The sequence below is a fragment of the Abramis brama genome (genome assembly GCF_963993115.1).
Source record: "Abramis brama genome assembly, chromosome: 21".
Classification (NCBI taxonomy): Eukaryota; Metazoa; Chordata; class Actinopteri; order Cypriniformes; family Leuciscidae; genus Abramis; species Abramis brama.
In genome coordinates this window covers 8,983,112-8,993,811 of record NC_139983.1, presented here as the reverse complement: position 1 = coordinate 8,993,811, position 10,700 = coordinate 8,983,112, and the positions used below count along the sequence as shown (strand labels likewise).

Sequence of the window (10,700 nt, the reverse complement as noted above, 5' to 3'; positions counted from 1 at the left end):
TCAGGGCTGCGTTCAGCCCCGACAAAACGTTGCACAACGTTTTTTAAACAGAAACGGTGATGCGTTGAACACACTGTTCTGATGACGCAAGAGTTGCAACTATGGCAGCTGAGAAGGCCATTCTTTGTGTTCTTTGTGAAGAATTTTCGGAGCCTGATGAAGTCGGTATAAATATGTATTTAATACTACAAAATATGCCCGATGTTACAGTTACTGCACTTGCCGCCCAGAACAAAAGAGAACATCCCAATCGAGGGAAGGCATTGCTGAAACTGAAACTGAAGCACACATCTTACCTAATTCAGACTAAAACACATCTATTTAGCCTCACATACTGACTTTATTTGTAGTTCATACTGTTTTAATACCCTGTATTTTCTTTCTCCTTTTTAGGAAAAGCACTTAATTACCATTGTTTATTTCTATACCAAATGTCATACACTTGCAATGAAGCTAAAAACTACATCATGTTGATAACCTATATTTTTACAATAAAACAAACATGTCTTCTAATATCCTCAGTTGTTGCGTATACCGAGCTGCATCAAACACATTTGTAAATTACTTTCCTTGAACCCATTGTGCGAGTTCACTTTAATACCACGTGCTTTATATACATATTGCTGCTGATTGGACTGCAGTTCTGACACACCCACCAAACAAGAGAAAACGTATCTCAAACCCCGTTGCACACCGGTGCACGCCGCTTCCAGGAAACATGACGTTCAACCCGGAAACCGTAGCAAAACGTTGCGCACCGTTTTGAACTTGAACGCGCCCCAGGTTTGCTGAAATCAATCTTATTAGACAACCATAGACAGCAAATGAGGAGTCTTGCACTTTTTTAGCCAATCAGAAACACTGCCTGTCTCCAGGTTTGCTGAGATTGGGTTGGTTAACATATATTGGGGGCATGGCTTCAGAAGCTGGGGTGATCTAAATCTAAAAGCCGGAATTCACCACACAACATTTCAAATCTGCACATATTTTAAAACACTAGGCATCATACACTTGCAAACTTTGAATATGATTAGAGAGAAAAACTGGGCATCATACACTAGACAACTGAGGATCATTCACACACTACCAGGCAACGTCATTCCGAACACAACAAACTCACAGATTGCTAGGAGACAGATAACAAATAAAAACAACAAACTAATGATCTCCTCCCACTGGATGGAATCACATTCTTTAAAGCTTTTTAAAATGTTTTAATACAAACTGTTCCCATCAAACACTACAAGATTTTATATAAAATCTGTCAACTCTTACTGACCAAACCCTGTCAGTGAAAATCAGGGGCAAATCTAGGCAAAAGTCGTGCATTCCATTCCAGCCTGAAGTCTAGTGAACATTATCTAGGGCAGTCAATAATGATTATTTTGGTAATCGAGTAATCGGTCAATAATTTTGATGATGAATTAAATAATTGGATCTTTTTAGTTTTTTTGTGGTGATAAAAATATACCTAAGTGAACAACAGCCTTTAAAATTGCTTAACATGCATATATAATAGCAATAAGTCAATAATAATTGGTAAAAAACAAATTATCAAAAGCAAGTAATCAGATGGTTTTCTTGAGCAACACTGTTAAAATATATAATGTAATACACATAAACAAAATCAATTTACTGTATGTATATTATGTATTATAACAAATGCCTGCAGAGGGCGCCACCGACCTGGTGATTGTTGTTGTTACACTTTACAGCATAATCAAATCTTTATTTATTATTTGCAAAACAACATTTAATTCAAATGTCCATTTAAATCTTTAATATTTGGTCTTTACGATAGAAATGCTGAAGCCACTGTAATTTCTTGAACAAGAGCATGTGGACATCAAAACATGCAAACTCAGAGCGAGGGTGTAAACTTTTATTGTAAAATCGTGATGAACAACAATTCGCGTATTTGTATAAATCGAGCTGCTGAGACGCGCTTCACGCATGTAAATGATAACAGTGCTAATACTTCGCTATGAAACACAAAGTGCGTCAGATTTTATAAGCACAAATGCACGTCATTGGAAACCCAAACAAACAGCACATGTAGAGACTGAGTTTGTGTGTGAAGCAGCATTTACTGTGAACACACGGGAAGAAACACATAACCTGCACTCATGAAAATATATTTATTTAACCTTCGTGATTTCACAATAGCACTCTGCTATATTATATTTAAATGGTTTTAATATATCGTGCAGCCTTAAAAAATAGTCTTATAATTCATAGTTCATGGATTCTCGTCTGTGGAATGCACCACTTCCGGTATTTTACCAGTTAATCGACACGGGTAAATTGCAATGGAGGGTCTTTTAAAATCGAGCACTCGAATTTAATCAAGGAATCATGACAGCGCTAATTCAGTCTCACCTGAGCAGTTTGGCCAGACCCACTCCCAACTGACCCAGACCCCCTAAAATCAAAAACAGAGAGAAAAAATATGATTAAAAATCATCATTAGTCATATGTTACCATGGAGACTACATTTCATGCTTCAGAATGTGGTAACCAGGGAAACGTGACATCTAAAGGTTTATATAACATCCATTTAAGCCTCAAAGCTTAAACACACACACACACAGTCACACACACAACAACTGGTCTAGCCACTTGTCTCCTGCACTCGTACCGGTTATGAGAACTCTGGGATGATCTGATCCAGAGGACACTGAGTGAAAACTGGCATCGGATGTGACTTGGCACGGAGAGAAACTGAGACATCGAGCTACAACAGCGAGAGGCTGAAAGCCACAGACTGGAGCCACGTGAAGCCGCTGGGCCGTCCCACTCACAGCTCGAAAACAGGACCGCATCTCCTACTCACTGCCAACACACACAAACACAGCACATCAGAAATGCACATCCAAAAGAGTCACAAAATCTGTGTCAATGTTTGATATTAAATATCAGAATCGGAAACATTTTCTCCTTTTGCATTTTTTTTCAAAAGCTTTTAAAATGATAATTTCTTTGTCTTGCTAAGGGTCATTTTTCTAAGGGTCAAAGCTTTTTTACAAAAGCTTTTAAAATGATAATTTCTTTGTCTTGCTAAGGGTCATTTTTTAGTCAAACTTTCTGCGACTGCGCAACTGGGTTATAGGTTGCCAGGTTGAGGTGACAAACGGGTTGAAATTGTATATGGTGTGTGGATTGTGTGAACATAATGCATTTAATACAAGATCTGGCAACTGGTCAACATTAGACAAACATATTGGTTCGATTATTCATAAAGGAATTTGGGCCATGCAAATTATGGGAGTTTCCCGGGAGAAATAACAAACCGGGAGGGGTCCGGTAGATAGGGCTAAAAAACGGGAGAAACCTGGGAAAAACGGGAGTGTTGACAGGTATGGCCTTCATACATGAAAAAGAAAAAGAAAAACTACAAATCTGTTAGTTTTACTAAAAATCAACTGCTGGGTCATAAAAGCACCTGTGGCTGAAGAATGTGAATGTGGTTTCGCCAAGTGCAACGTGTTCCTGAAACAAATCCAATCAACCAATCAGATTTGAGGGACAATTTACAGTTTATGTTAAGTTTAGGCTTACAACCAGGGTTAGGGGCTTCTACATCAGTGTTATAAATGTACCAATCATTTCCCTCTGATTTATCTATGAGTAGGTTTATGTTTAGAGGTAGGGATAGGGTTAGGACTAAATTTTCGGACAGGAATGTTGTTCTAGGATCAACTAAATGTTGATCCAGGAATATGTCTTGGCAAAATCAAACACCCCGGTGCTGCCACCTTCTGGTCATGGCTATAACAGCCTCACAAAAAACCAAGAACAAAGTCAAATCCATTAGATTATCATTTAGTTCATAAACTTAATTGATCACAACTTCAAAAGTCACATTATTCCCTTTCGTAGTTTAAAAAATTATCTTAAATAACTTACATTCAATTAAAATAAATTCCGTTGCATGAAGGTTACCTGTTGGTCAATGCGATTGTTGGAGGCTGCCAAACAAGAACTTAACCGTGGAAATTATTTAAATCCCTGGGCAGATTATTCTTTACTTCTTTTCTTTGTTCAGTTCACAACATTTATTAATTATACTTAGTTTTGTAGTTTGACTCACATCTCTGTTTCCTTACACTATTAAACTAGTGCACTTTGCAACCTAACGTGCCTCATGAACACAAACTGGGAGGAGACTGAGTCAGTCTCTATTTACCAATCAACACCATTATCTACAAACTGCTTCTGTTGTAACAACACACAGCCGGTGATCTGATGATGGACACATTTCACTTTTGGTTGCTACATGTATCGCTTAAATTGTTACAATGTCTCAGTTCGGCGGAATGATCAACATTTAGCGCGTTACAATAAAACACATTCCTCCCGTAAATCACGCGGTTCGTAATTTGCGATCAAGTGATGAAAACATCGATAAGAGAAACTTTGATTTACTCACCTTTTATACCACCGCCCTAATCCTCTAGAATAAATGGAAAAGCAACAGGCAAGGGAACCGTATGCTCCTAAAACTACATCAGTCCAACAGGTTTAGGTGTAAATGTCTTTCACTGGACAGACACCTTCAGGTCCATCCACCATCAGTATTGCATCAGCTACAGGTCTTCTTAGACGGTCTCGTGGAGAGTCTGCTGTGATTGGTCAGTCCACCCGAGACACACCCACTTTACGCTGTATGCATTCTAATATTACATTAACAAATTATCTTAGCTTTATAATTACAGTGGACCTAAAAGTTGTTAAAAGCCACACACAAATATCAAATTAAAAATAAATAAAATGAAAAAGAATCAAAACAAGTTATATTTATTTTACAGAAAGATTGCACAAACTTTTCACTATTATATATATTCATAATTTTATTAGTTTATTAGTTCCATATTTTTGCAAAACATATAGGTCTATTGTCAGATGATCAAACACAAAACCTTTTAGCTTTCAAAATAATATTCTATCCATAATTGTTCTCTCTCTCTCTCTCTCTCTCTCTCTCTCTCTCTCTCTCTCTCTCAAATAGCCTTTATCAAAGATCCTTCCTCAAAAGAATTTTCACTTGGACAACATGCAAACAAAGGAATGTTATCTATTGCATATCAGTGTGTTTGGATCTTCACCTGCTGCCTGTTGTTTTCCCTCTGCAAACTTCACCCTGTCAATAAAGTGTTTGACTAAATGGAAAATGTAAATTTAAATACAAAAATGGATTGCCATTTTACATATTGCTTTGTCATTTTGCATATTACATTTAAAATTGACCTAAATCTTTCTGATATTAGCCTGTTTGTTATGCTGTGTAAACAATTTTTTCTGTTACATATCCTTTAGACATTAATTATAAATGTTAACTAGATGTGTTCACTACCTGTCTAGTGATGTTTATGCTGACATATAATTAAAAAAAAATTGTCTTTTTAAATTCTCTATCACATGTCATTCTATTTATTGAGAAATGTGCTTCAGAAATGTGACGTAATTTACGGGAAGGGAGCATAGCATTGAAGCTCCCTGTTTTTTGCGGTGCGTTGTGCGATTTGTTTGTTTAAGCAAATGTTCCAGTGTTCTGGAAGGATTTTAATCTCTTTAAATGGCTGACTCCCTGATCAGTGCCCTGACAACTGAACACCCATTGAGTAGACTCGCTCCCTTGGTCAAAATCAAGGGGTCGAGGATCTGTCCAGATAAATTTCCCTCGCCCACTTGATGAAGTTGAATGCACTTCAAAATGGCGGCGGGGTTTCCCCCGAGGGGAAGTGTATGTCTAAAAGTGGAGCTAAATGTAGGTGTGTTTGACTTGAAGCGGCGCTGCGCAGGCCAATCGGTTGCTTTCGATTCGTTCTCGCTGTAGTTGACGTCATTCACCGATCAGTCAGCGCAGCGCCGCTTCAAGTCCAACACACCTAATGACTTTGCCAATTGCAGATTGGCCTTTTATTTTAGAAGGTGGGACTTATTCTGCAGTTTGGTGTGTTGCACATTCTCCCATAATATGAGTACACCGTCTTTAAATAGATCTGAATGTTTATATGGTGAATATGTGTCGTTTTATTTCTACAAATAACTCAAATGACATCAGGGATGATGTTTTTCTAATGGACTTGACCCAATATATGAACTTTACTTGAATTTAGCATTACAATGTAAACCAGAGCACTAATGAATGCAAATAATCTTCTTTATGAATGACTGATAATTATATTTTCTCTTCGCAGACTGAAGACTCAGAGAGGCTTTATTTAGTCTAAGTGAATCAAGTCCAAGACTTCCACAAGGAGCCACAGGAAATTTCTTCTGTGTGTTTTGTAATTAACTAGCTTGGCTACTATAGAACCTGAACATCCATTCTCATTAAATGGTTTATTAATATAAATTGTTGAACTCTGTCAACCCATGAACACAAACTGTGTGTGTCACTGTGACATGCTGGAAGACTGGTAGAGCTTGTTCCAAAGGACTTTTCCCACACATGACATAGCACCTGGGAGTCATATTCCTTATTCTTTCTCTGTTAAGTGAACAAGTGTAATATTACAAAGGAGTAATATCTTTGAAACGAAAATACAAACCATATAATGCTAATAAAACAATTTGTACTAAAATATTTTATATTGATAATGAGTTCAGTATACTCAAAGTGCCTCCACAGTCACCAGATCTAGGAATCAGAATGAGCTTTATTTGCCAAGTGTGCGCAAACACACACGGAATATGTTGTGTTTTCCAGGAGCTCTGTGTACATACATACATATATATGTTTATATAACACAAAATGGAAATAACATTTAAATAATTAAGAATAAAAAAATAAAGTAAAAAATAAAAATAAAGTAATATACATCTAGATCAGAAGATTTATACAGATGTGTGCATTGTATACACAACTATATATATATATATGTATTTACAAAGTAAGGATCTATTTATTGCCTAACTCTCAGGTGGCATAAACACCATAAGAGTACTGAATTATGAATTAATTAATTTAAATAAATAAATAGATAAATAAATAAAAAGTGGAAGGTGGAAATACACTGTTTTATGCCTAGATGTTGTAGTGCACAGAGATGTGTAACGTCTGTCTGACGGGAGAAGTGCAAACAGGCTGTGGCCGGGGTGAGAGGAGTCTTTGAGGATAACTGCCCGTTTCTTCACTCTGGAGATGTTTACTGTCCTGAAGGTTGGGCAGGAGCGCACCAATTATCCTCTCTGCTGTCCTAACAGTCCATTGCAGTCTTCTTATGTCTGATTTTATGGCTGACCCAAACCAGATTGTTATAGAAGTGCACAGAACTGACTCACTGTAAAACTGTGTCAGTTGACGAAGGAAGTACAACTTCTGTTGGGCTTTTTCACCATGGATTCTATGCGAGTGTCCCACTCCAGGTCCTAAGAGATGGTGTTACCCAGGAACCTGAATGACTCATGATGGTGAGTGGGGAAGTGTTCCTCCTGAAGTCCACTATCATCTCCACAGTTTTGAGCGTGTTTCTCAGTTTGTTATGATCGTCACTGTTGTGGATGAGGCCGACGACTGATCTCCATGCCTGAGATCAATATCATGTCAATGTGGACCAAAATCCCTTAGGAATGTTTCTAGAACCTTGTTTGAACGTCATGAAGAATTGAGGAAGTTCTGAAGGCAATAGGTCCAACCAGATACTAGCAAGTCTAATAAAGTGAATGGTGAGTGTATCTCTCTCTCTCTCTCTCTCTCTCTCTCTCTCTCTCTCTCTCTCTCTCTCTCTCTCTCTCTCTCTATATATATATATATATATATATATATACACTCACCTAAAGGATTATTAGGAACACCATACTAATACTGTGTTTGACCCCCTTTTGCCTTCAGAACTGCCTTAATTCTACGTGGCATTGATTCAACAAGGTGCTGAAAGCATTCTTTAGAAATGTTGGCCCATATTGATAGGATAGCATCTTGCAGTTGATGGAGATTTGTGGGATGCACATCCAGGGCACGAAGCTCCCGTTCCACCACATCCCAAAGATGCTCTATTGGGTTGAGATCTGGTGACTGTGGGGGCCATTTTAGTACAGTGAACTCATTGTCATGTTCAAGAAACCAATTTGAAATGATTCTGTCACGATTCATGGATTCATTGATTCACGGCTCGTTATCGCTGATGAGCTGATTAGCGCCAGCTGTTCTGAATAAGAATGTCCTATATATTGTTTGTCACCTCGTCTTGTCTTTGTCAGATGGTTGTGGAGGTTCACGGGCTCAGCTCACAGTCTTTTCCCCTCGCTCCAGTTCCTGTGTTCCTGTTCTGTGATTCATCCGCCTGTTCTGAGGATCGGACACGAGTTCCTGTTTTCCTGTTCTGTGATTCATCTGCCTGTTCTGAGGATCGTTTGCGGATCGTCCGTTTGCTGTCTGCCCACTGAGTCCTGCGTTGCCGAGCCTGTTATTCTGCTATCTGTCTGCCATCTGAACCTGCACGACCGCTATACTTTTGTGTTAATAAACACCAGTATTCACTTGCTATTGAATCCTTGACTGTTCCTTTCGAGCCATGACAGAACCATCTGACCAGACCATGGATTCAGCGAGTGCAGCCAGTTTTGAGCAGATGTTTGCCGGTAACCACGCCCGCATGGATCGTCAGGATGAACAGATCGGTGCCTCGGGTCGGGCGATACAGGCTCTGGTAACGCAGGTGTCCGAGCTCACCTCTCAATTACAACGTCTGAGAGGTCCCACTGCGCCAGCACCGCCCCCACCTGTTCCCCCGGAAAATCCCAACATCAACCGACCAGAGCCGCACATCCCCACCCCCGAGAGGTATTCAGGAGAACCTAATATGTGTCGAACCTTTTTAACCAAATGTTTGATTTACTTCTCTATTCAGCCTGTGACGTTTTCCTCCGAGGAGAGTAAAGTGGCACTAGTCATGACGCTGTTGTCTGGACGCGCGGCTCTGTGGGGAACAGCGGTGTGGCAAAATCAACACAGCTGCTGCTCCTCGTTCCAAGCACTCGAGCAGGAGATGAGGCGCGTGTTCGACCGCGGGATCGTCGGACGCGAGGCGGCCCGCCAACTTGCAGATCTCCGTCAGAACAACAACTCTGTTTCCGACTATTCCATCCAGTTCCGGACGTTGGCCGCCGAGTGCAAATGGAACGAGGAGGCGCAGTGGGACATGTTCCTGCATGGGTTGGCTGACCGTGTTCAGAAGGAGATTTACACGCTGGATCTACCCAAGACTCTTGATGAACTGGTTGAACTGGCACTACGGGTCGATGCACGTCTACAACAGAGAGAGAATCGACCGTATCCGACCCCAGTGGTGGATTTCACGGAGTTTCCCGGTCCCAGAGGAGTGAACACGGTCAGCCCCTCGAACGATCCTGAACCCATGCAGGTAGGTCGAGCTCGGCTCTCCCGGGAGGAGAGAGAACACCGCCGTTCGAGAGGTCTGTGTCTCTACTGTGGAGAGTCCTTTAAAAGGCCAAGCCCGGCGGTAGGACGGAGGCTACTGTCGGGCAGGATATCCATGACCAGACCCTCGAACGCCACCTTCCTCCCGGTGAGACTCCAGTGGGCAGACCGCTCCTTCAACTTATGGACTTTTCTTTGGCGCGCAAGCTTCACATCCCCATCACAGCCCTGGAACACACCATCACGATCCACGCACTAAATGGACAGGAACTCCCGGGCATTACTCACGTCACTGGTCTCATCACACTCATCACCTCGGGTAACCATTCTGAGAGGGTCTCACTCTACCTCACCCAGTAACCTCACGCTCCCATTGTCCTGGGTCATCCGTGGTTGGCTAAACACGGACCCAGGATAGAGTGTGGTCAGAACTCTGTATCCGGTTGGAGTGATCTATGTTATGCCTCATGTCTTTCGTCGGCTGTTCCGTCTGTTTCTTGTTCTGTGTTGCAGGAGGAGCCAGTGAATCTGTCTAACGTGCCACCGGAGTACCTCGACCTGAAGGAAGTGTTCAGTAAGTCCCGGGCTGCTTCTCTTCCTCCGCATCGTCCCTATGACTGTGCTATAGATTTACTTCCAGGTACGTCTCCGCCTAAGGGCAAGTTATATTCGCTTTCTGCTCCAGAAAGGGAGGCTATGGAGAAATATATTTCTGATTCTCTAGCAACAGGGTTCATCCACCCTTCCTCTTCTCCAGCGGGGGCGGGATTCTTTTTTGTGGGGAAGAAGGATGGTTCTCTGCGACCTTGTATTGATTACCGGGGGTTGAACAGCATCACGGTAAAGAATACTTATCCTTTGCCGTTGATGTCTTCAGCTTTCGAGAGGTTGCAGGGAGCATCAGTCTTCACAAAATTGGATTTACGTAATGCATATCATTTGGTTCGCATCAGGAAGGGGGATGAGTGGAAGACTGCATTCAACACTCCCAGGGGGCACTTTGAATATTTGGTTATGCCGTTCGGCCTTTCCAACTCCCCAGCGGTCTTCCAGGCACTCGTCAATGATGTGTTGAGAGACATGGTAGATCAGTTCATATATGTTTACCTGGATGACATATTGATTTTTTCTTCGTCTCTCCAGGAGCACGTTCAACACGTCAGACGAGTGCTCCAAAGGTTACTAGAGAATGGGCTTTTTGTCAAGGCGGAGAAATGCGATTTTCATGCACAGTCTGTTCCTTTCCTAGGGTACATCGTTTCGTCTGAGGGAATACGGATGGACCCTGAGAAGGTTAAGGCTGTGTTGGAGTGGC

The 10,700-nt window shown here is 41.2% G+C and overlaps 1 protein-coding gene across 1 annotated transcript in view; it reads right to left on the bottom strand.

Annotated features, from left to right (window-relative positions):
- The window catches only part of LOC311072175 (L-threonine 3-dehydrogenase, mitochondrial-like), a 14,555-nt gene extending 9,951 nt beyond the window's left edge, over nucleotides 1–4,604 (bottom strand). The window contains exons 1-3 of the mRNA XM_084096967.1: nucleotides 4,430–4,604; nucleotides 2,639–2,832; nucleotides 2,380–2,422 (exon numbers count right to left, since the gene is read on the bottom strand). Coding sequence (XP_083953093.1) covers nucleotides 2,380–2,422; nucleotides 2,639–2,822 — 227 coding nt within the window. The 5' untranslated portion in view covers nucleotides 2,823–2,832; nucleotides 4,430–4,604. The remainder of the gene's footprint in view (nucleotides 1–2,379; nucleotides 2,423–2,638; nucleotides 2,833–4,429) is intronic.
- Nucleotides 4,605–10,700: the final 6,096 nt, after the last annotated feature.